At 44.9% G+C, this 25,554-nt stretch overlaps 5 protein-coding genes across 6 annotated transcripts; all 5 read left to right on the top strand.

The window, feature by feature from the left end:
• Window positions 1-2,895: 2,895 nt before the first annotated feature.
• On the top strand, window positions 2,896-5,046 carry GL218_03606 (Serine/threonine-protein kinase gad8; the record flags this gene model as incomplete). The annotated part of the gene is made up of 4 exons (XM_033580177.1): window positions 2,896-2,917; window positions 3,034-3,168; window positions 3,230-4,785; window positions 4,840-5,046. 4 exons carry the CDS (start codon window positions 2,896-2,898, stop codon window positions 5,044-5,046), a joined length of 1,920 nt encoding a protein of 639 aa, XP_033437174.1.
• Window positions 5,047-6,206: 1,160 nt separating this feature from the next.
• On the top strand, window positions 6,207-8,002 carry GL218_03605 (Glucose-6-phosphate isomerase; the record flags this gene model as incomplete). The annotated part of the gene is made up of 3 exons (XM_033580176.1): window positions 6,207-6,700; window positions 6,780-7,313; window positions 7,375-8,002. 3 exons carry the CDS (start codon window positions 6,207-6,209, stop codon window positions 8,000-8,002), a joined length of 1,656 nt encoding a protein of 551 aa, XP_033437175.1.
• A 4,027-nt stretch (window positions 8,003-12,029) lies between these two features.
• GL218_03604 (uncharacterized protein) lies at window positions 12,030-13,419 on the top strand (the record flags this gene model as incomplete). The annotated part of the gene is made up of 2 exons (XM_033580175.1): window positions 12,030-12,630; window positions 12,731-13,419. 2 exons carry the CDS (start codon window positions 12,030-12,032, stop codon window positions 13,417-13,419), a joined length of 1,290 nt encoding a protein of 429 aa, XP_033437543.1.
• Window positions 13,420-18,061: 4,642 nt separating this feature from the next.
• GL218_03603 (Mannitol-1-phosphate 5-dehydrogenase) lies at window positions 18,062-19,240 on the top strand (the record flags this gene model as incomplete). The annotated part of the gene is made up of 1 exon (XM_033580174.1): window positions 18,062-19,240. One exon carries the CDS (start codon window positions 18,062-18,064, stop codon window positions 19,238-19,240), a length of 1,179 nt encoding a protein of 392 aa, XP_033437536.1.
• Window positions 19,241-20,222: 982 nt separating this feature from the next.
• Window positions 20,223-23,183, top strand: GL218_03602 (Coatomer subunit beta'; the record flags this gene model as incomplete). 2 transcript variants are annotated; one of them, XM_033580172.1, is made up of 5 exons in its annotated part: window positions 20,223-20,240; window positions 20,495-20,579; window positions 20,641-21,525; window positions 21,580-22,159; window positions 22,211-23,183. In XM_033580172.1, the coding sequence occupies 5 exons, from the start codon at window positions 20,223-20,225 to the stop codon at window positions 23,181-23,183; spliced, it is 2,541 nt and encodes an 846-aa protein (XP_033437170.1). The 2 variants fall into 2 exon arrangements, with proteins under 2 accessions (XP_033437170.1, XP_033437169.1); XM_033580173.1 differs by having other exon boundaries at window positions 20,459-20,579.
• Between the last annotated feature and the right edge of the window lie 2,371 nt (window positions 23,184-25,554).

Here is a 25,554-nt window from a genome sequence, read left to right as displayed (position 1 = left end):
GAGTCGTCAATATTTGGAAATTGAGCGGGCATAACGAAGGCTATTAGGCCAGTCGCAATTACTCCGGCCGGGGCGCTATTCTCAATATTAGCTACTTCAAGGGTTCCTAATTCTAGATAAGGATGTGTTCACTTCAAAAGGAAGACCCATCGCCAGGAAGAATGGTTGTTGATTGCACCGCCTAGTATGGGACCAAGGACGGAACTGAGAACTGAGACCAGGGAGACGACCGCGATGATGTTCCCCCATTTCTCAGGTGGGACAAGTTCGGGCTGGATACATGTTACCATCGCGTAGATTCCGGAGCCACCGATGCCCTGCAGAGCCCGGAACACAATCCTATAAAGAGTTTAGTATATAATTCATACTATTATATTATAATACTATCATTCCAAGACTGATGTACGCACAGCTGAGTCATATTTGAGATTGAGCCGCAGACGATCGAGAAGACAGTGAAGAAGGCTATCGCAACTAGTATCAACAATTTGCGCCCCAAGATATCGCTAAACTTGGCATATACAACTAAGAAGCCTATGGTATAGGTATTTAGCAAAGCGACCTTGTTATATATCTACAAACCCGCAGTCATACCTGTATAAGTGATGAGGTAAGAGGTGACCACCCAATCTCTCTGCTCGAAGTCTCCTAAGGCATTCGTAATAGAGATGAGTGATGTGCTAACTATTGTCGTTTCTAACGTCGATAGGAATAAGGATAAACACAAACTAGACGCCGTTGTTAACTTGAGGCTTAACGTGGAATTGAACATTAGGAGTCATACGAGGATATCATAGCGTATAATCTCCATCCTTCCATATATCTACGAGGCGCCTCAGAAGGAATTGCTTGGGTAGTTTGGCCATCATCTTGGATGTTGATGTTTTGTGGCTCCTTTGACCCTGTGGGGCCAAGCATGATGCCACCATCTTCAACATTGCCGGCGTCTGTAATTGTAGTTGTAGGTTGGTTTCCGTGCTCTTGGATTTCGGGAACAGGTGCCATTTTTTTATATTTTTTTTAACAGACCCTGACAAATCGAGAGACCAAGAGACTACGGCTGCGACATGATGCTTAAGAATAGCTTTTTCCTATTCATCTTTAAGCATAGCGACAGTGAGGACAGGTTTCTTCAATCGTCAACCCCGTAGATTACTATAGCTGCGCCACATTAAGCACGTGATTTATAATCGTCTCCAGTAGTTCGGAACGAGCTGAGGTCTTCGCGTCGTGCCGTTGCAAGCGGCCTCTTTTCTACCCCTGCATAGCTGTGGTTAAACATGACTGCATGAACTTTGTTGGAAGGTACGATGCCCTGAGGGCATATATAAGATTTGACCAAGTATAAGTGGAGTCATCAGAATCTTTCCGAATACAACATCCTTTTACACCCAAACAACTTCTAGACTTTTAGGATGTATGGAACCGGCTGACCTAGAACTTTAGTTTAACAATATCCATAACTCTGCAATATCCCAATTATGATAACTAGTTAATAATAAACTTCTTGAAACTGTTAGAACAATTCACCAACTTAACTCACCATTGTTAGATAATATTGATAATACTGTAGTCATGCTATATTCTTGGCTTCATAAATACCTAATGCATAGAATAATAATACTCCGTATTTTAAGATGAAATTTGCTTGGTAGGATCAAGACAATTAGGGGGCTTGTCGACGAAAGCTAACACAAAGTCCTATATACGACGTCGGCAATTGTCTCTACCCGTAGCCTTCATTTAACAAGCCCGAGCAATTTGAAATCTTACTTCAATAGCTGTATCAAGAATAAACATATACTCAGTCGTGTGTTAGTGAATTGGCCTGAGATATTTGAGATAATTTACCTGACAGCCCTTGGATGCAGCCCCTGAAGTGCTCCGCCACGCTCCGCTCAACGTTGTCAAGGCCATTGACTAAGTGGATTAGTGTAAACTCCTTAATGTACTTGTAATAGATATTATCACGTATATTATATTCCAAGTTTGTAGTGTTTACATTCTAATTCTGACTATTGCCGCATCTAGAGTTTTGTAGGTTAGAGGCGCAAGAAGTTAGGTTGGGTTGAAAGTTCGTATTCATTGACATAAAAAATAGAACACGAGTCGGATGGTACATGTATAAATGTAGGTACCTATACACGTATAAAGGTCCATATCACATACACAGCCCACAGCTTTACTTTGGGGCAGCTTGGCTTTTAAATGTTGTCTTACTTTTAGAAACCGCGCATGTGCTACCCCGCCTTTGTGCTCTAACATGTACATGACACCCGTATGAACTGCTATATTAGAAGTACCTTATCGTTAATAAGGGGTGCCCCATAGCGCCAAAACGCCAACTTTACAGCAGTCAGACAGTTAGACAAGCAGACAAGACCCCTAAAAGTCACTTACCTTTGTCGTATCAGCCGCCTGTTGTACGCTAAAGATTGAATTTATTGCTGCGGCGAAACCGCCCCCCCTTCTCAAACCCCCCCGGCTGGTCCGCGTAGAAAGCCCATGAACCGAAACATTTGACCTGGTCAACTTCAGATCTTTGACCTTTTCTAATTGATGATCAACCCAATTCAAAAATCCGTCCTAGGTAGAAATTCAACATCATTGCTTCTTCCTCAGCCACCTTTTTTGATTCCTTCTTTCTTCCCCCTTTTTTTTTTTTACTTTTTACTTTTGACTATTTCCTATCTGCCAATCTTTATCTCATCAATCATTTACTATCGCAATACCGATAAGGAAACGCCTCTCCCCCTTCGATACCTAAATAACTTATCTCCTCTTTTACAACTTGTCGTGTCTCCGACCCTTTTATTGCGCGACCTTCACCGACTTCCTCCTATTCCTCCTACTTGACGCCTATCTACAAGCCTGTCATAGGGGAACTGTTGGAAAATGTCGTGGAAGCTCACCAAGAGTAAGTATTTGATTACCTGTTATAGCCCTCGGATGGTTTCCTTTCAGCCCAAGCTTCACTTCGCTTTTAGATGCACGACGATCGTACGCGGTTCTGCTAACACGACGTCCCATCAGAGTTAAAGGATACCCATCTAGGGCCCCTTGCGAATACTTTCTCTCGGAATCCTTCCACGTCAACAATCACAGAAAAGGATGAAAAGAGTCCTATCCCAACATCTGCTACTCCTACTCCTAGTGACAATGCCATCGGTTTGTAATCATGTATATATACTATTCTTCGGGGAAAGTTGCTCACATATTCAACCTACAGCTGCCTCGGAACACATGGTACAAGAACCTGTCGTAAAACCTCCGAAACCTGGTATTCTCGTCGTAACTCTTCACGAGGGTCAAAATTTCGCTCTTCCTGAACAGCATCGAAACGCATTCTCGCAGCATGGCCAAGGCTCTATGTCGACAGGGAATGCCCTTAGCTCTAGTTCTGTGCGACCAGGGTCTTCCCAACGAGCGGTAGCTGGTTCTTACACGAATGGAAGACCCCAAACATCAGCAGGGGGTTTCACTGGTATACCTTCTAACCACGGTCGGATCTCTAGCAAATATCTGCCGTACGCATTGTTGGATTTTGATAAGGTCCAGGTTTTTGTCAACTCGGTCTCCGGTAACCCGGAAAACCCCTTATGGGCTGGTGATAACACCCAGTACAAGTTTGATGTGTCTCGAGTGACGGAGTTGAATGTGCACTTATATATGCGGAACCCTACCGCACCGCCAGGGTCCGGTCGAAGCCAAGATATCTTCCTAGGAGTCGTCCGAATCAATCCTAGGTTCGATGAAAAGCGAACCTTCGTCGAGGATCCCAAGGCCAGTAAGAAGGATCGCGAAAAGGCCGCGGCCGAGTTCCAAAACCGGGAACGCGAGCTGGGACACAGTGGCGTTGATTGGGTTGACGTACAATATGGCTCTGGTAGACTCAAGATCGGTGTGGAGTATGTTGAGAACCGAGCGGGCAAGCTTAAGATCGAGGACTTCGAGCTACTCAAGGTGGTTGGTAAGGGTAGTTTTGGTAAGGTCATGCAGGTTCGCAAAAAGGATACCAGCCGAATCTACGCGCTCAAGACGATTCGTAAAGCCCACATCATCTCGAGATCCGAAGTCGCCCACACTCTGGCCGAGAGATCTGTGCTGGCACAGATTAACAATCCCTTCATCGTGCCCCTTAAATTTACCTTCCAATCCCCTGAGAAGCTTTACTTCGTACTAGCTTTCGTCAACGGTGGAGAGCTGTTCCACCATCTTCAGAAAGAGCAGAGGTTCGACGTCAACCGGGCACGATTCTACACAGCCGAGCTACTCTGCGCCCTAGAGTGTTTGCACGGATTCAATGTTATCTACCGAGATTTGAAGCCCGAGAACATCCTACTTGATTATCAAGGTCACATCGCGCTTTGCGATTTCGGTCTTTGTAAGCTAGATATGAAGGACGAAGACAGGACTAACACATTCTGCGGCACCCCCGAATACTTAGCGCCGGAGCTTCTTATGGGCAAGGGATACAATAAGACAGTGGATTGGTGGACTTTAGGAGTTCTCCTCTACGAAATGCTTACGGGTCTCCCGCCATTTTACGACGAAAATACTAATGAGATGTACCGCAAGATTTTGTCGGAGCCCCTACATTTCCCTAGTGCAGATGTTGTGCCTCCTGCGGCCAAGGACCTTCTTTCTAAGCTCCTCAACCGCAACCCAGAGGAGCGATTAGGAGCTGCAGGCAGCGCCGAGATTAAGGCCCATCCTTTCTTCCACGCCATCGACTGGCGCAAGTTGTTGCAGCGCAAATATGAACCCACGTTCAAGCCTAGCGTTGTAAGTAGCAATTGTTCCACATTGTGCACGTTCTCAGTTCTAATTTCTATCCAGGCCGATGCTCTTGACACGAAGAACTTCGATCCCGAATTTACTTCGGAAGCTCCGCAAGACTCGTATGTCGAAGGACCAGTATTGTCGGAGACGATGCAAAATCAGTTTGCGGGTTTCAGCTACAACCGACCGATCGCGGGACTTGGCGATGCCGGCGGCAGCGTTAAGGACCCGTCGTTCGTTGGCAGCATCCAAGACAGGCGATAATCACGCGATTGTCTTTTATCGGATGCACGTCTAGGTCATTGCGATATAACACAGCATACGCCCGAATTCATGGGTGGGAGATTGACTAACAAGATAACAAGATGGAAATAGGTAGAGCACAAGTCGGCGTAGTTTGTAACTGGAAACACTGGATGTGACATACACATGTGGTGATGGTGTCCTGCGTTGTGTTGCTATTGCTGTTGCTGTTGCGATATATTACCGGATTCTGGACCAACCTAGAAGCACTTTCATATGGAGTTTGGCATGAGTTATTGACGATGCCTCCGAGTTTGCACTTTCTGGGATCTCAAAAAGAGAACAACTCTGTAGATAGACGAGATTGAGGCCGAGGAAAAGACGCCCATTGCCAATACCTTATCGTATTATTTATTGCCCGGTCCTTGTGAGATAAGTCTTATGTCGTTTGCAAGGTCTTTGTAGATATTGCAGCTATTGCCAGAGAATATCGGATACTTTATTTTTACCCGAAGCTTACTATTACTCATGATTGTAAGATTGGCCACCTCTCTTATTGCCGCAATTGTTGGTTGGTATGTGAGAAATAATTGTAGGAGGTATTTACATAAGAGAACGGTACCTAACGACTAGTATATAAACTAGGAAGACGCCGAGTCTCCCGATCCCGCTTCGCGTAGGCTACACGGGATAAAATTTATAGGTACATGCCATAAGCATCACGTCACTAGCGCGGGGTAGATGGGATGATAATACCTAACAGCTTAGAAAGTACAAGCAAAAAGAAAGTAAGAAGCTTCCAGTTTCCAAGAAATGTGTAAATGTCGCTCACTCATCCACTTTTAACCCCCACTGCCTCAATTTCCTACCTAAGATAACAAACAAATACAGAGGTTGATTAATTGTTTATATATTGAATATAACGACTACACGATCTCGTGAACTTTGATACTCTTCCGATGTAAGTGAAACACAATTGTGACATAGCTACCTTGCTACCTACCTAGCTTCTATACGTGTTGCCCCGCCGCCCGCATTACCGCATCACTTCACCCCGCGCCGTTAATCCCGTCGCTACCTATAATATTACACGCATACTAACAACGAAACTACTTGACATAGTTAATATCAGTATACCTTCGTTTCTTCTTCTAGTCTCCGGATAGACTATCAAGAAAAAGATGCCTCAAGCAGTTTCGTTGCCCACCTGGGCTTCCCTAGAGGAGCACTACAAGACCGTTGGCAAGACCTTCGTCTTGAAGGAAGCCTTCGCCTCTGACCCATCTCGTTTCGAAAAATTCAGCAAGACCTTCAGCAACAGCGGCACGGATATCCTATTTGATTTCAGCAAGAACCTCGTTACTGAAGAGACGATCAATCTACTAGTAAAACTTGCAGAGGATGCTGGCCTCGAGAAGAAACGTGATGCTATGTTTGCAGGTGAGAAGATTAACTTCACCGAGCAACGAGCTGTCTACCACACGGCATTGCGGAACGTGGGCGGCTGGGAGATGAAGGTGGAGGGACAAGATGTCATGAACGTCAAGGGTGGCGTAAATGAAGTCTTGCAGCATATGAAGGAATTCTCCGAGCAGGTCAGGAGCGGGGCATGGAAGGGATTCACCGGGAAGAAGCTGACTACTATTGTCAACATCGGCATTGGTGGTTCTGACCTGTAAGTATAGCCCTTGCCCTATTTATGGTCACGAACTTCCTCTACGAACGTATATCGCATTCTTCTAACAGCGTATTAGGGGACCTGTTATGGTTACCGAAGCTCTGAAGCACTATGGTGCTAAGGACATGACGCTACACTTTGTTTCCAACATCGACGGTACCCACATGGCTGAAGCCCTTGCTAACTCTGACCCTGAGACAACTCTCTTCCTTGTCGCCTCCAAGACTTTTACCACCGCCGAGACTACCACGAACGCGAACACCGCAAAATCGTGGTTCCTCGAGAAGACCGGCGGCAAGGGCGAGATTGCCAAGCACTTCGTTGCCCTATCTACCAACGAGGCCGAAGTCACCAAATTCGGTATCGACAGCAAGAACATGTTTGGCTTTGAGAGCTGGGTCGGTGGTCGATATTCAGTCTGGAGTGCCATTGGCCTTAGCGTCGCCCTATATATCGGCTACGACAACTTCCACAAGTTCTTGTCTGGTGCGCACGCAATGGACAAGCACTTCCGTGAAACCCCTCTCAAGGACAACATTCCCGTCCTCGGTGGTCTATTGAGCGTTTGGTATGGCGACTTCTTTGCCGCGCAAACACATCTAGTTGCTCCGTAAGTTCCTCAAGCCAAGCGTCTTCAAATGTCATTCATTGGTTCGCTGACAGCAATGTAGCTTTGACCAATACTTGCACCGCTTCCCCGCATACCTGCAGCAACTTTCTATGGAATCAAACGGCAAGACCATCACCTCGGACGGCTCGCCTGCCAAGTATACTACTGGACCCATCCTCTTTGGTGAACCTTGCACCAACGCCCAACACTCATTCTTCCAACTCGTCCACCAAGGTACCAAGTTGATTCCCACCGACTTCATTCTCGCCGCCAAGTCCCACAACCCCATTTCCAACAACCTGCACCAGAAGATGCTGGCATCCAACTACTTTGCGCAGGCCGAGGCTCTCATGATCGGTAAGACACCCGAGCAGGTCAAGAGCGAAGGTACACCTGATGAGCTTGTACCTCATAAGGTCTTCCTGGGTAACCGGCCCACTACAAGCATCTTGGTGAGTGATGTGATTGGACCTGCCGAATTAGGTGCTCTCATTGTCTATTATGAGCACCTAACCTTCACCGAGGGAGCAATCTGGGACATCAACTCCTTCGACCAGTGGGGTGTCGAGCTGGGCAAGGTTCTCGCTAAGAAGATTCTCAACGAGCTGGATGAGTCTGGCAACAGCGAAGGTCACGACGCTAGCACGGGTAGCCTTATCAGCGCGTTCAAGAAATTTTCGAGCGCTTGAAGGTCAGAATCGACTTGGCGCCTAGGAAAAGAATCTAGGCTCTAAGTCATTATAGCAGGCGGTACGACGTGTTCAGGTAATACGCTAGGGTAGGTCTCAGACTGTCTCGTCCGATTTGCTAGGAAAATGACATAAGTTATTATAATAGACACAAATATCAAATATGGAATCCATTAAAAACGTGGAACTTGATGTGTTTACGGTAAGCCTATTAGAGTTGAGCTTTTCAGGAATATTGTTAAGTAATTAAATATCAATGTGCTCTGAAATAGGGGTTATTAGATAAATAACAAAAATCCCAACCAAATAGCTACTACATACCAGAATCATGCCGCAACTATTCACTTATATGCCTAGTTACCGAGAGCAGCACATGGTATACTTATAGATTCAAACAGCCTGGCTTTTAAAGGGAACTCGGAAGCTTCATAGCTATTCGCATGGGACGATTTAGAGCCTATAGGTGTGCCTTGTTTTTTCATACCCTTGACAAAATCCAGCATCACGTTTATGAACATCTTAGAAGAATCAGGGAGGAAAAAATATCAAGTAGCTACAAAAATGAAACTTCAAAGTCTCATTAGATTGCCTTGTCGGGATAAAAGGGCTACATAAGGAGGCTATGTCTCCACCCTTTATTCTTGCGAAAGCGTGGGTTAATACAGTCACCAATATACTGTTGTGTAAGGTGGTAATTACCTATACAGCTCCCTTTTACTCTATAATACACTATTCTGACATAGTCCCCCTTAGGATTTCTAGTGGTTAATTATAATAACTGTTAGGGTATAAATAGGTTAGGGGTAGAAAGGCAGGCGTTACTAGTCCAATCTATCCATCAAAGGTATAATATGTGACATAACTCGACTTAGACCTAATGAATGAGTGCCTTTATAATATTGACCAGTATTTACTTGTTGTGATTACTATAAATCGAGAAATAACTAAGCTCTTACACTGGTATGTAATAAACACTGCTGGGGATAATTTAGGAACTGCTGCACTAGTCCCCAGATATCGAATTCTTACATCTTTAGTTAGAAACCACCTGCCCTCCCAAACGTTATATTTTAGACATGTTACTGTTGTACCACTAGTATCTAGTAATGGTGCAGCGAAAGTAGCCTTGGTAATTATAACACCTTAAGCCTCACATCTGGACTCGCAATGCCATTCTTAATTTGACTACCATCCTTATTCATCTCGCTTATAACCAGGGGATTTTAAGACTTCTTCAAATACAATTGATCAACATTTACTCTACAAATGGGATCTCCATTAAAGGCAATAACTATGATTAACTCGATATAATATAAAAACAATAATCTTATTGGCATGTAGCATAATGGAACCCGAAGTTTGGCCTGGCTAATACCCGTTACCTTACCAACTACCTACCTAGGTATTCAAGCCGAACTCGAAGATGGGGACTATACTACTGGTGGCCTAGGATATCGATTGGGATAACTATCTGACCAATATATACTGCCTTGTATTCTGCGGTTGTATTGTAAATCTACCATAATAATCACTAACGCTATGATCTGCTCGCGTTTAAGCCTCTTTTAGGGCCAACGCGCCCAAGTTTTACAAGGGACGGACATAGGAACCTAGGTAGATAACCAGTAGTAAATATGGCAAAGTCCTTCCACCCGCTAGATGTCACCATTGAGAAAGGATTACTTCCAACCGACAAAGACTCTGATGAAAACAAGAATCACTTGGGAATCACCAAAGTTGTTGTTGATGATGATCGGTAACGTGACTTCGAGTATTTAATTAATTATTTTGCCCTTTAATTTAATCATTAGTATGCGAATTTATCCAAGACTCTCAATCATTTTTTCACCAGTTTATTAACCCTAACTTAGTCCCACGATTAATAGGCCTAGTATATTTTAAATTTCGTACGAGAACAGGCTACTCTGGCATATGTCACCTTCTGACATATCATGGATCAAGCCACTTCAATCCGTCTTGCTTTTGGCAATTGGGGTAGTGAGTGGTCTACTATATGATTCTGAATACCTTCGATTTCTCCTTCTCTCCAGGTTGGTTATGAAGACTGTCGGTATGATGTGAACTAATATATGTAGGGAATATTAGTAAGTGATGTTTGTACAAACTCTATGCGTTGGCTGTTGGCATAGGTGCAGAATTTCAGTTTATTCCGTTCGTCATCATCGCCCTATCAATGAGTGCTATATCTCATCTATTTATTTAGCATTGGTCTAAGCTATGTACTATTCTGTTCGTCTATCTTTTACCTAAAAGCACACGCCCTGTTACACAGCCTAGAGGGCCAGACTGTTACTTTATATCTTGTTACCATACTGAACACCGCATTGGTCTTGGGCAAGTTAATACCGTGTCTTGTAGCAAATCACATGGGTGATATCCATACGATCTCCCTTGACATGGCTTTAACTGGTGTAATGGTGTTTGCTGTCTTCTATGGCTTCTTTACTGGTGTAGTCGTAGCCTTGCCAGCTGTTGTGCTCATCTTGTTCACAGCTGACCTCTCATACTTGGGAACTAGACTAGGAATGTCGTCGATGTTGAACAGTGGGTTTCGTTTACTAGGATAACTATTGCTGGGGGCATATTAGATGCTACAAGGAGTTACTCATGGACAGGACTATGTGGTAACTTTCCCTCCATGGGGACAGCTGTGCTTATTGGGACTCTACACATTGTTGTCATGGGGAAGCAACTGGTTGTGAAGGTTCAGGATGCAGATAATATTGTTCATTCCTCCCATTTTTATTAGCTTCACAACCTTTGTGCTCCTTCATCTTGTAGAATGGGCTTGACTTCCCATGTGAGAAGGAACAGACCATGGCAGACCCACGAAATTGACTAGTAATGTACTATTTCACCTCAGGAATCGAGGAAAGAACATTGTTTTGAATGGTCTTGTGCCAATAAAATCCAGGTACTGATAGAAAGAGTCGCCCCCTGCACTACCAGTGGTAGTATCCTAGCAGCCAGTCCCTTCCTCCCATTCAAGTGTTTCTCAGGCGTACAACTTCCCCTACAGTCCAAATTCTTTCCCCAACCACTTTCCTCTTCTAACCTCTTGCCCTTGTGAGAAAACATTTGCTCTCCTTCCAAGTTTCCTCATAAAGTCACACCCTAATCAGTGGCCTATCTACCTAACCCTAAGAACCTTCTTAACCTTCCTAACCTTCCTAACCTTCCTAATCTTCTTAACCTTCTTAACATTCTTCTTGAGAACATCATCAAGAAAGATTATGGAAGCTACAACTCCTCTTCAGCTGTTGACACTAAATAGCATTTGGCTATCTTCTACACATAAAATCCTCCACATAAAATCCTCCCAACATCTTCTTCATTTATTTATTTTATCCTAATCCCATAACCTAACACTCACACACACACATACAAGTACCCGTACAATTACAATTACATGCACACATCAACTACTGTGCTGCTACTGCCTTATATTTACATTACCTCCTACATTTTCAAACTATTATTACAAAATTTTTCATCACCTCCTGCCTCACCTACTGTTTAACCTACTCTGGTAAAGCATACCCATACTACCTCCTGCCTTTACGTCCTCTGGACATTCCTTATACTTCCTGCCCTATTGCAGATATATACTTTCCCTCTATCCCAAAACGGGAAGTTATGTTATTCACTCACTACTAGAGTGGTTGCCTCCAGTGCCGTAACGGGGCTCCTTCTACACTAGATGGCAGTAACACCCTCGCACTTATTCTTGCCCAACAGGTATGTGTATTCCTATATAAACAAGCCGCCGCCCCTCGCTGTCCCTCACTTTTATGCGAAGCCAAACTTCTCGTCACTCATATTTCTTACATCAACCTTCCCTTCTGCATAAACCTCTACCCTCCTACACCATCCTGCACCATCCTACATCAACCTCGCCAGCCTTATACACATTACTCACATCCAATTGCAGCACTACTTTAATACGTTAATACCCCCCTCGATACGCACAGCACCCAAGGGACCTATACGTTCTTAAACTACTACGATGGGAGCACCACGCAAAGGCCGCAGTGCTGGCAAACAGGTTTCTGATGGCGACAACAATGTCATTGAACCCTGGAGGCTTAGGTTTAAGAATGAGTTTGATGACGATGATGAAGACATTAAAGTCTTCATGAAGCAGGAGGACGAGGATGTCGTGGCCAATAACGGAGCTATTATACAGGCCAACATTGAAGCTGGTGCATATGGAGGCAATAATAATCCCATCATAATTGGGGATGACGACCTCTATCCCAGAAACTCTAATGGCGACAATGGCAATAACGGCCACGGTTTGGGGGCACAGGACCCACTACCGGCTGATGAGGAACCAGTAGATGAGAAACCAGTTGATGAGGAACTAGTTGATGATGAACTAGTTGATGAGGAACTGGTTGATGAGGAGCTTGAGCGTATCGTGATGGCTATTGACGGGCGACATTGCGACAAATATAGATGGTTCATAGAACGCTATATACGTCAGATCCACGAGCCTCATGTCGTCCTATCAAGGCAACTCTACTATCGACGTGTCATGGGCAAGCACAAGACAATCCAGATCCAAGCTAACCCCAACGGTAGGGAAAGATGGGTTGTGAAAGGAAGTAAGTAACATCAAGAATTCCTTTATCTTCATTTTTATCTTGTGTCGGGAATTAGCATGTCCTTATAAAAATGCGCGATTGCTAACTTTGTCTACCATAGTGCGACCAAGTGCCTGCAAGCGACTTGACTATGAGGCTACCCGAGCTCACTTCACGGCTCGTAATACGGCTCGCTCGTTAGACTGGTCAGCCCATAAAAAGCGGGTGCCTGCCGACCGACTCGATGTTATCCTTACGGAAGTAACTAAGGCCTACGACTGGCCCGAGATAGTCACGGTTAAGAATGTCGATGAAATTCTTACTATAGATGACATTCGTGATCTGGACGCCTACGACGGAGGTCAGGGCCTTACTATTGGCGCCTTTCCTCCTCACAGCAGGATCTCTGTTGAGTCGGATTTAGATGATATTTACGATGCTGAGCCTGCAATAATTGGCAGCCGAGAGCCGCAAGTTTCTCAGCGCAGTGTCTCACAGCCGTCTGCATCCCTTAGTTCCACTCTGTTCCCTGGAAACCCTCGTCCTTCAGCCTCATTACCCGCCCGGCCCGAGAAAGGCTTATCTAAAAGGGGTCATCAGAATGATAATCAGGAGGGGCATGGTGAAAAGAGGCTGCGCCTAAATAATGAGGGTGAGGGTCACTTGCAAGATCGCCGACACGAAGATGAGAAAAGGGTGCGACTTGAGGCCCTACATCAAGAATTCATGAAGAAAATAGCAGACATCTCCAACACCTATCATCGTCGGCGATTAGAGATTGAGACGGAATACGAAACTGGAGAATCTTAGCAACACGGAATTCTTCTCTTTTATATTAAGGTATATCCAGCGTGAGCGATTGAGCTTAATTTCGCTTGGTCTTTTTCATCTTCATGGCACACTTCAAACACTTCACACACTTCAAACACCAGTTAGTTACTCTAAAAGGAGAACTTTTCTCTTATACCAGAGATGGAAATTCGACGGGGTTAGATATATGAGATTTGTTCGATGAGATGGGGCACGGAAAAGTGCATATATAAAGGGGTCTCAGTTATAAGAGGTTGAGGAAGGTTATAGGTTGCAATGACTTTTAGTGCGATGACTTAATAGCAGATATAAGAATCTCACACTTATTGTGAGGTCTTAGTCTTCTTAGAGACTTTTTTGTAACCCAAAATACAAAAACCCAATAATCAAAAACCAAAATTCATAATAACTCCCCTTAAATTGTTTCTTTACTAAGTGTGAATTTCTGGGTTATCATAGATCTACCTTATAAATTGAAGGGGTATTTCTAATTGTAGTTGTTGACAGATATCGTGACTTGGTAATTGGGTTCTCCTGAATTCTTCGGTGGAGCATTCAATTGTTTTGGGAATTTCGGGATAACTCGGCCCCACAGTGGATCGGACCAGGTCGGGAGAGGCCGTCCCATATCCGAAAATGACCACAGAGAGCGGTAAGATTTATCTCGAGCAGCAGCGCAACATCAGGAACAGCAGCATACCGAAAGCACGTTATCCGGCTGAAAGAAGCATAATTAAAGAAAAAGTAAAAATTTTGTGGCAGTGTTCAGGGACATGCAATAATTTATCGGTCCTTTTTATGGCCTGACAAGTTCAAAGTTACAACATATCCGTTTCGTCGGGGTTTAATACAGCGAGTTAGCATTAGATAGGAAAGCCCCAGAGAAATAAATCCGTTTCCTGCATAATCGGGCCGCTAAGGCCGGAAGAAATCGAGATCGAGCCGGGGCGGAAGAAGTTGAAGCTCACGATCAATTATTGGACGAGCAAGGTTAGGAAGTAAGGCGAGGGGAGGCCTCGAATATCCCATGTGAAACGAGAAGTGAGAATTTAGGAGCAATGCCGAGTGTCGTTGGGGCTGGCTCGGAATCTGACACAGTGTCTGGGAGATTATCGTGTATTTTCATCCCGAGTGTTGTGGGTCATTTCATTCCGAATAATCAGCGGTAGTGACTATCGTGAGAACACATAGCCTTGCCGATGCCGAGAACAAGCAGGTTATCCAATTGGAGGCTGGTATGAAAATGGTGGTATCTCAAGAATGGGGTCACAGGCAAACAGATACCCTACCTAATCCAAGCGATATGTATGTATGTAAGTGAGTGGATCTCGAGACTGGATGAACAACCGTTAACTACACGTGTAACTAGAGGCATGGGGGAAAGTGGATGCTGTTCTGTGTATATAGTATATGTAAGTAGTCGCTTGACCAGAATGTTTCTTATGTAATGTAGATACATGCCGTTTTTAGCTGGATCACGATGTTACTGGAGACTGGCTAGCGGCATCGAGATCTATGCTTGTGCAGCAGGAGTGTTTGCTAAATAGCCAGATAACCAGATAACCAGATAACCTAGGTAGTAGACCGGTTATGCATGTCGAAAAAAATGAGGATAGAATAGCGCAATAAACGCCTTTGGATGCTAGTGACCAGGTGGTCTACATACTCGTAGGCTGTGGCTTTGCTTTTGTTTGCTTGGATTTGTCCATATTAGTCTGATACGGTAGAGTGCTTGCTTAAGTGCCACGTGAAACCCGGGAAAGGTCATCGAAGTGGTATTTGAAGTGGTATTCGAGCTTATCTGATACTGGGTTGATCCAAGTCGACTCGTTATATTTTAGGAGATCGACGTGTCAAGTCTTGCAAGGCTGTCAGGACGGCATTGAGCGACAGGAGAAGTGTTGAATTATTGGTGGAAGAGAGTCAGTCTACTGCTCTGAACCAATTCAAGGATATAGATAGATCATAGATTCTCGGCCGTGGAACCCGAGGAATACCTTACATTAGGTATATACATAGTAGAGTTCGTTACACACTAGTTGAAACCCCGCAGTGATCTACATACCATACCAGGTGCCTACATAGTAATGACTTGTGAATAACTAGCGGAGTTTTGGAAAACTTAACTACGCGTATCAAACCATTGACCACGAAAGAAAATAAAGGGCCTGAAAGGTTCCCGTCGGAGAATTCAATGCTCGGGTACGTAATCATGGAGTAAAATGACCCAAGAATCGATCGGATGCAACCCTAAGTATGGGCTTGGGACCTTGGGGACCCTTAGACCCCGGTAGAATCTTTTGGTGATGATGTTTAAGAAGCGCAATCATGTTCGTCTTTAGGGGTTTTGAGTGGTTTTTAGCGCGATCCCCATTCGCTATTGACTGTGTTAGCGGATTCTTTTGGACTGCCCTATGAGATCATCGACTAGGATTAGGAGGGGCTTTGACTTCCAGAGTTGGATGAGGGCGGCGGGGGGAAAAGATGTCGCCCTTGGCCTTTTGGTTAGTTTGTCCGGTTAAAGGAACCTTGTTTCCTTTCCTTTCCTTTTCTTTTCTTAAGGTTTAGTTATAACGTTTCAAACTGTTAAAAGTATCTACGGACCGTATATGTTTTCCCCTTTAGGAAGTCTGCGTCTTACAACGGGTTGTGAGGTCATAGGTTATAGGGATCTTCCCCGACCACTAGATCTAGACACGTTCCATTCCTTAAAAGACCCTCAAAAAACCTATCAAGATTAAGTAGTGCTGATTCGTCAGTAAGATAGCTGACTCAACCGATTCTTCTATAATCTTCCTCCCAGGCTTATATCTGAACTCTCTTTATGTATTATTAAACTGTGTCCAATGAATGTGTGTGTGGAGCTTTACGGTATCACGATAATAAAGAAGCGCCGAGGGACACACCACCTACTTTCATAGCCGACCACACTCTCATTTACAGTGCTGCAGTCCGCCCGGCATCTTTACCACTCCGCCTATTGGCGATAATGGGCGGTGATAAAAAAAGCTGCAGGGACTAGGCTACCTTGCTTTAGATAACCTCTATGTAAGTGGTCGGTGTTCTGCAATGTATGCCAAGCGCTCAGTAGATATCAAATCAGATCTAGGGCTACTGGGGAAGGGGGGGAGGCTAGAGAATACTGGGCAAGGCCACGACTCCCCCAGACTTTGGCACGTTGCATGTGCCTTTTTGTTATTAAGGGTCCATGTAGGTTCATATAGTATGTATATTCATTCTCCTTGCAGTTATGATTTCATCAATCTTCGCGTCTAGTCTAGCTTATCAGGTATCTAACAAAACGCTTATGGTGGGTTGTAAACGTGTCTTACAGGTTCTCTAGACGCCTCGTCTTGAGTCCTCCTGGCGATCCTGAGTTATCCTTAAAGGCTTGACGGATCAATGTTAAGCATGGGAATCGCTAGCGAGCTTTCAGGGATGTGGTGGATGAAGCCCAATGACGATATTAAAAGGGACAAGAATTGACTAGGCTACATGGAACTATTCGGGATATACAGTGTCATTTAAAGCTTGGCACGGAGAGTAAGAACATAAATGCTTGATACTGTCTCATTTACTGACAAAACGTTGGGACATGAAGGGGACCAATAGTAAGAAGCATCGTCAAATGGTAAATATAGCTGGATCATACGATGGCGATGAGCATGATAAGTATTTTTTTTCCAACCTACTTTTAACATCGCGAGACATAAAATTTTCTAGCGTATTTAAGTCTGTTAGTTCAACTTCTAATAAACTAATATGGCGTTGTTAAGACTTCGAATTCGATAGAATATTCCTGCGTAGTGATGAAGTGGCACTGGCGAATTATAAGTCATACGAGGAGGCATTATAATCAAGTATGGGCAACCACTTCGGCAGCAGATACTTGTTATGCTGATGAGCTGCTTGATATGTTCTCGAGTCATTTAGGAATTGGGCTTGTCTTACACAAAGTTGAGGCTTTTTCCAATTTATGTTGTCAATAGGGTCGTATATAGGTATAAAAGACTGGATAGTATCTATGATCGTCAGTCAGCCGAGCGAGAGATATTTGATATTGCTATGTAGTACACATTACATTTCTTCGTAACTACATGAAAAATAAAGTATTGGAGTTGCAATTGTTGTAATTGAAATCAAACGCCCACCGTCAAAACACGATACGTTAAAGTGGGTCGGCAATAAACTGGGGATTACCGGCTGTACAGGGTACGTAATGCCGTAATGCCGTCAGCAAAGGCCAACAAAACGGTGGACCCCTTGGAGTACAGTACGATACAGTCCGCCATTCATTCCTGCCGTGACGCTACGCAGCACCCCTCTACTTCCGGTCGAATTGTTCGGGGCTCGTGGGCCTCGTGGGTTTGGTCCAGTCACCTCGTTCCTTCCTCGTCACTACCGATTTCTAACCTCTTGCACCTGCACCTGCACATAAGAACATCAACTTTCCCCTTTCTCAATTCTTTTTTTTCTTATTCTTTCTTCACTTTTTTTCAACGAACCTAATTGTACCACTTCTACTTTAGTGTTTCTGAAACGTTAGAAGCACAACATACAACGTACCTCACAAATTTTACTATCCTATTATCCTCACTTACAACATCACATCTTCTATCACCTCTACCTTCACCAATTCACAATGGGTAAGAAGGCAGTCCACTTCGGCTCCGGCAACATTGGCCGAGGCTTTGTCGCATGTTTCCTACATGAGTCAGGCTACGAGGTCATCTTCGCCGACGTTGTCGACAAGCTCGTAGATGCCCTAAACTCGTCGCCTTCGTACAAGGTCATCGAGCGTGGTGTTGAAGGCACAGATGTCAAGACAATCACCAACTACCGAGCCATCAACTCCAAGCACAATGAGGCTGAGCTTGTTGACGAGATTTCAACTGCCGACGTTGTCACCTGCTCTGTCGGCCCCAACATTCTCAAGTTCATCGCCCCCGTCATTGCCAAGGGTATCGACAAGCGCTCAAATGAACTCAAGCCTCTAGTCGTCATTGCTTGCGAGAACATGATCGGTGCCACAGACGCCCTCGCTGGTCACATTAAGGACCCCAAGAACACTCCCGAGCACCGCCTCGAAGACCACCACGAGCGAGCTGCCTATGCCAACTCTGCGATCGACCGTATCGTTCCTGCCCAAGATCCCAACGCCGGCTTGGATGTGACTTTGGAGAAGTTCTACGAGTGGGTCGTCGAGGAGACTCCGTTCCAACATGGCGAGAAGCCGTCCATCGAGGGTATCAAGTGGGTAGGCAACCTACAGCCCTTCATTGAGCGTAAGCTCTTCACCGTCAACACATCCCACGCCACTGCCGCCTACTTTGGTTACAACAGGCAAAAGCAGACCGTCGATGATGCTATGCGAGACAAGGATATTAAGAGTCAAGTCGCCGCAGCAGTCAACGAGACCGCTAAGCTTATCGTAGAGAAGCATGGCATCGCCCCCGAGGAGCAGGAGGCCTACAAGAAGAAGATCATTGACCGAATCAGCAACCCTCATCTAGCTGATGCTGTCGAGCGTGTTGGCCGTGCTCCCCTAAGAAAGCTTGGTCGCAAGGAACGCTTCATCGGTCCTGCTGCTGAATTGGCCGAGATGGGTCACGAGACACCAGCTCTTCTAGCTGCTGCCGAGATGGCCTTCCGCTTCCAGAACGTGGATGGTGATGACGAGAGCAAGGAGCTTGCCAAGATCATGCTGGAGAACAGCCCCGAAGATGTGGTCCTCAAGGTGTGTGGTCTACAGAAGACGGAGAAGCTGTATCCCAAGGTGGTTGAGATCGTCCAGAAGGTCCAGGCGGACAGCCAAGATTAAGCATCTGGATGAATATCTCCCTTTTCCAACTGCCTCTTTGCCTTCTGCGTTCTATTTCCGCATTTGCATTTCAGATGAATTTCACGGCATGGGAGCGATTGTTACGTCTAGGGAAATGACAGGGGATAAAGGCGTTCATGTATGATGATACCAGAAAGGAAATATAAGGGAACGCAGGACGCTTTACGACGACTAGATCACGTCGGCAGAATTGTAAATCTGCATCGATTGCGTTGCGTTCTCGCTAGGTATTAGTCATTCTTGTCAAGTTAAATACAAGATTGACAATAGGAGAAGATTGATTTCCAATAAAAATTATTATGACTTAAAAAATCCAATTGTTATTTTAAATGTGACTGTGTAGGTAGATTTGTGATGGTAATGTATGTTATTGTGAGCGATGTGCACTTGTAATGCTTCATGTATAATTGTCTGTGCATATTGGGCAATTGAAATTTAGTGCTTCTTACGTACATATTGCGAGCAGAGGTATTCAGGAGAAGTGAAGAAGTTTCTTACCATTGAGGTTGTAGATGTAATCGTGGCTGATTCTAGGATAGAATTGAAGAAAGGTCCACTAAGCCTGAGGTTAGGTGAATTCGACAAAGCTTCAGCCACATGTTACGTAAGCTAATGACTTATTGATTGGTTGATTAAAGCAGGGGGGAAGTGACCACCGTTGAAACTTGAAAATGTGGAAATGGCAATACGTGCGGGTAAATTATGTGTTACTTAGGCATTCAGAATTAAAGTAAGCTATCAAGCTTCAACTACACGTAACCCAGCAATTGAAACGATACCTACGCTTGTCTAAACGGAACACATATTACAATTCAGAAATCTCAATCTAGATGGTCTTCATGTAATATTACTAGCATCGATCTGCCTACGATCAACCATCAACTACCCCCCCCTTCGAACGAATCGTTGCATTCATTATACGACCCATTCATTTCCTACGGTATTTGGAGCTGTCGGCAAAATGAGGCTGGATGTAAAGGTGTGTACAATATCCCCGTTCGCTCCGATTCCTTTTTGGTTTACTTCCAGTTCGAGACATTTGGTTTGGTAAATCGAGACTTGGCCTTTCTTGACCCTCGTACCTTCGCACACTTGCAGAGCTGCGGCTCAACTCCTAAATACTACCATTATTATCCTCCACGCCTTACGAATTAAATCCCCATGTTTTATATTCCAACTACATAAACCAGCTACCAGGTTATTGGATTTGCTAACATGGTATTTGATGCACAGCGACAACTCTTTGCGCGCAGTGAGCGTGTCAAGGGCATCGACTACCACCCGCAAGAGCCATGGATTCTAACTACTTTATACAGCGGTGAGTCCGTCTTTGGCTTCTTCAAGTCCCTTAAGCTCTCATTCATAGCTAATTATCTAAGGCCATGTTTACATCTGGTCGTACGAAACACAACAGATCGTCAAGACCTTTGAGCTTACCGATGTCCCTGTACGAGCCGGTCGGTTCGTCGCGAGGAAGAACTGGATCGTTTGCGGTTCCGACGACTTCCAACTAAGAGTATATAACTACAATACCTCCGAAAAGATCACATCCTTCGAGGCGCATCCCGACTACATACGCGCAATTGCGGTCCACCCCACGCAACCTTTCGTCTTGACCGCCTCCGATGACATGACCATCAAATTATGGGATTGGGAGAAGGGATGGAAGTGCGTACAAGTGTTTGAAGGTCACAGCCACTATGTCATGGGATTGGCTATTAATCCTAAGGATACCAACACTTTCGCTTCGGCCTGTTTAGATAGGACCGTCAAGATATGGAGCCTAGGTTCCTCTACCGCCAACTTCACACTCGAGGCACACGAGACAAAGGGTGTAAACCATGTTGATTACTACCCGCATTCCGACAAGCCGTACCTCCTCACAACCTCTGACGACAGAACCGTTAAGGTTTGGGATTACACAACCAAGAGTCTTATTGCGAGCCTCGAAGGACATACCAATAATGTGTCCTTTGCCTGCTACCACCCGGAACTGCCTGTCATCATCTCCGGTTCTGAAGATGGTACTATCAGGATATGGCATGCAAATACTTACCGCTTTGAACAGTCTCTCAACTACGGGCTAGAGCGTGCGTGGTGTATTTCCTACCAGCGTGGTAAGCAAGGTGTAGCTGTTGGATTCGACGATGGTGCAGTGGTAGTAAAGCTGGGCCGAGAAGAGCCTGCTGTATCCATGGATAGTTCTGGCAAATTGATTTGGGCTCGACACAATGAAGTCGTCTCATCTATCATCAAGGGTGGCGGTATGTGCATTTGCCCTACTCTATAACTGTTATAAGTACTAACTAGAGCTATAGACGCCTCGATTAAGGACAATGAACAAATCACGCTCCCTACCAAGGAACTAGGCACATGCGAAGTTTATCCTCAAACGCTCATTCACTCCCCCAATGGCCGTTTTGTTTCGGTTTGCGGTGATGGCGAGTATATCATTTACACAGCTTTGGCATGGCGTAACAAGGCCTTCGGATCTGCACTGGATTTCGTATGGGCATCAAAGGACAACAGTAACGACTTCGCCATTCGTGAGTCGCCGACCAGTGTGAAGGTGTACAAGAATTTCGTTGAGAAGACCGGTGGTCTGGATATCCCTTTCCAGGCTGATGGCTTAACGGGTGGTGTCTTGTTGGGTGTAAAGGGCCAAGGAGGTGTGTCTTTCTATGACTGGGCCACCGGCGGTCTAGTTAGACGAATCGAAGTAGAACCAAAAGAGGTGTATTGGTCAGATAGCGGCGAGCTTGTCACTTTGGCTTGCGAAGATACCTTCTACGTTTTAAGATTCTCCCGCGAGAGCTATATCGAAGCTACTCAAGCTGGCCAAGCAGACGAAGATGGAGTTGAGGCCGCCTTCGAGGTGATTACAGATATCGCCGAGAGGTGAGTATTTGCTACTTAATAATTCTCTACTCGTAACTAACATCTTCACAGCGTACGAACAGGCCAATGGGTTGGGGACTGCTTCATTTACACCAATAGCACAAACCGACTAAACTACCTAGTTGGTGACCAAACATACACTATCTCACATTTCGACCAGCCGATGTATATTCTTGGTTATATCCAAAGAGACTCCAGGATATATCTGGCCGACAAAGATGTCAATGTCACAAGCTTTGCTCTATCTCTCCCTGTATTAGAATATCAGACGCTAGTACTCCGTGGGGACATGGAAACGGCAGCCGAACTGCTCCCCACTATCCCTACAGATCAGCTCAACAAGATCGCTAGGTTCCTCGAGGGACAGGGTCACAAAGAATTAGCGTTGGAGGTAGCCACCGACCCTGAGCACAAGTTTGACTTGTCGCTTGCCCTGAACCAGCTTGACATTGCTCTCGACCTTGCGCGAAAAGCGGAAAATGACCACAAGTGGAAGACGGTAGGCGATGCAGCCCTCACGGCATGGGACGTCCAGCTCGCCGCTGAATGCTTCACCCACGCGAAAGATCTGGGCTCTTTACTCCTAATTTACTCTAGCACATCCGATCAGGCAGGCTTAAGGGCTCTCGCGACGCAAGCAGAGGAGTCTGGCGCCCACAACGTTGCATTCACGTGCAGGTGGTTGCTAGGTGATACTGCGGGCTGTGTGGACGTTCTCACCAAGACAAACAGGCTAGCTGAATCTGTTCTATTCTCGCAGACATACAAGCCGAGTTTGACAGTTGATGCTGTCAAGGGGTGGAAAGAAAGTTTGGAGAAGAACAAAAAGGGCCGCGTGGCAAAGGTGATTGCTATCCCAACAGAAGACGAAGAACTCTTCCCAGAATGGGAAGAGTGGCTGCGGCTAGAAAGCGAAGGCGGCGTTGCCACCGGGGAGGTAAACGGCGAAGCCGAGGAAGCTGAAGAAGAGGCAGAAGAGGAGGAGGCCGAGGATGCCGAAAGCGAAGCAGAGTCTGAAGAGTAATTCAAATTTCATGTGTTGTTATGAGTTCACCATAGTCCAGGGGCATGGTGGGCATACGGTTTTCCCATGATGACGATAAATCATGTTCTATTACTGGAGTTAAAATGGCCGAAATCCGCAAAAGCTGATGAGCAGTCTGGTCGCATCTAGAACTACTTCTCGGTAGAGGCAGAGAAAGGAGGAAACAGGTTGTAGTACCCGAGTAATGAAAATCAGAGTTACAAACGAAACCAGAGCATATACGGCATCGTGTCTCTTGTCTAATTGTATCTTAACCGTGTTGACAACCTCCAGCTTAATATTGATTTTACCTCTGAGAGAGAGGGTGTACTCAATACTAATTAGGATCTTTCAAAATACGGCATCTTTTCTATTCTCGCTTCGTCTTTTTAATAGAACCTCCTCCATCCATATAAGGGGTAATATATGATAGAGCTAATCCATCCGCCTGTCTTACTCGCTTATACACGTAGTGTGATAAGAAGCGCTTTCAGTGCAATTCTACTTACCCCTCTGGGTGAAGTAGACTACGAGCAACGGCCAAGCAACTCGACATCAAGATATAGCCTTGTAAATTCGTTATCGTATACGCATGAGTAGTAGAACAGAAAATCAATATCAACCCCCTTTTTTCATGAGGCAGTTCAATATTGTACTAGGTTAGGTTAGTCAGCTTCTCCAAGGTCTGTGCTCATGCTATCAAGTATCGCCAGGGCGGCAAATGGTATGGCATCTTGAAATAGGTTAAGTCTGTTTTCGAGAATCGTCCGGGCTCTTCGGACTAGGAGAAGCCGAAAGGTACCTTGTCCATCAAGAATATGGAACAGTCGTTAATGGTCAAAGAGATCGCAGAGCTAAACGAGTTATTAAAGTGGGTTTTGTTCGGTTACTATTCTCTGATATTAGTTAGATACCTAGGTAGACTCGAGGTTGTCATAGTGCAGTGAGTGGTCCCATTGAGAACTTTACAGATTGAGGGCAAGATACCGTAAAGGCGTTACACTAGGACACAGTGTCTGGATATGCTGGAAGGGGAACACTGAGATCACAGATGACTCTGACCATAACGACGTGTTCGGCTTCTTCGTAGGTAACCTACATACTAGGTAAGGTAGCTGGGAGATACCAAGACTTTATGAATTCAGCCGTCATCTGGTCTTTGCTGGGCCTTTTCTATATGTTTAGAGCGGACCCGTACCCCTGAACCCAACCCGCATTATGTATACAGTTCAAGCCATAAGTTGTTGCGGATCCCACCACGTGGTGGCTATTGGTATATAGACCCGAAGGGGAAGAGCATGCGGATACCCAGCAGCATTACAGCTGTAAGCAGAGGTCGTTAAGTTATAATGGCTACCTAATTATGCTGAAGGTGTATGGGGAGAAGAGGTTGTGACAGAGGCGTAGAAGAGGAGAATTTCTAAAGAGTTGTAAATCTCGCTCCAAGAAATAAAGGATGGCGTGTACAATCCGACTACACAGGAGGACGAAGTGGTAGAAGAAGGAGAATAAGACAGTAAAATCGTCTCTCCCTAGGTATATGTAGGGTAGTAAACAACGAAGGCATATATATATGGAATCTCATCGCTGTGTAAATAGATCAGTACGGAAGAGGGTAAAACATAAAAGGTCTATCTTAGGTAGTGTTCAGAACAATAGAAAGGCTAACACAAATACATCTAATAAAGAAGTGAACAAGCCCGTATCACCGGAATCCTAGGTCTAAAATTTACTTGGTTACAACTAAATATAATCAAAGCCCTATTTGATTTATCAAGAGTCAAGCAGTACATAAACCGTTTAATATGTTGCGTCTTTTGAATAATCATAAATATATGCGAAGCCATACTTCCAACTTTTCTTCTCTTTCGTAGGGACCGGAGGCTATTGTCGATATATTTATATATCAGTAGTGATGTGTATTGAATAGACAAGAAGCCTACATTACTACCTGATGGTTATAGGTACTTAATTATGAAGACAACTTCTACATGTGGGAATGCCACGTTGTCCAGCGAAACCCTGTTAAATCCCTTTATGAGATGGAAAACCAACGGCAACACAAACTATTATAGACAAAACACAGAGAAGAGGACATGGATGACATGTATGACATGAAAACTGTGCTCAACTAAAGCTTATTGTTCTTAATTAAGAGCCGGATTGGCGCTACAAATAGAGGTCAACTCATACAAAGCAGGCATTGGGATACTTGAACCTTGAAATGTTGTTTGGCTCGTATATTACATGGTAGTACTGGAACACCCTTTGCTGTGAAGATGGGTTCGGCCTGTATGTAATCTTATTACATTTGCTACTCCGCTCATTTTTCATCCGCCCGTGCAAATGCCGAAATTAAAGCAAACCTGGT

The sequence above is a fragment of the Daldinia childiae genome (genome assembly GCF_008694065.1).
Source record: "Daldinia childiae strain JS-1345 chromosome Unknown Scaffold3, whole genome shotgun sequence".
NCBI lineage: Eukaryota > Fungi > Ascomycota > Sordariomycetes > Xylariales > Hypoxylaceae > Daldinia > Daldinia childiae.
This window is presented reverse-complemented; position numbering and strand designations above follow the sequence as displayed.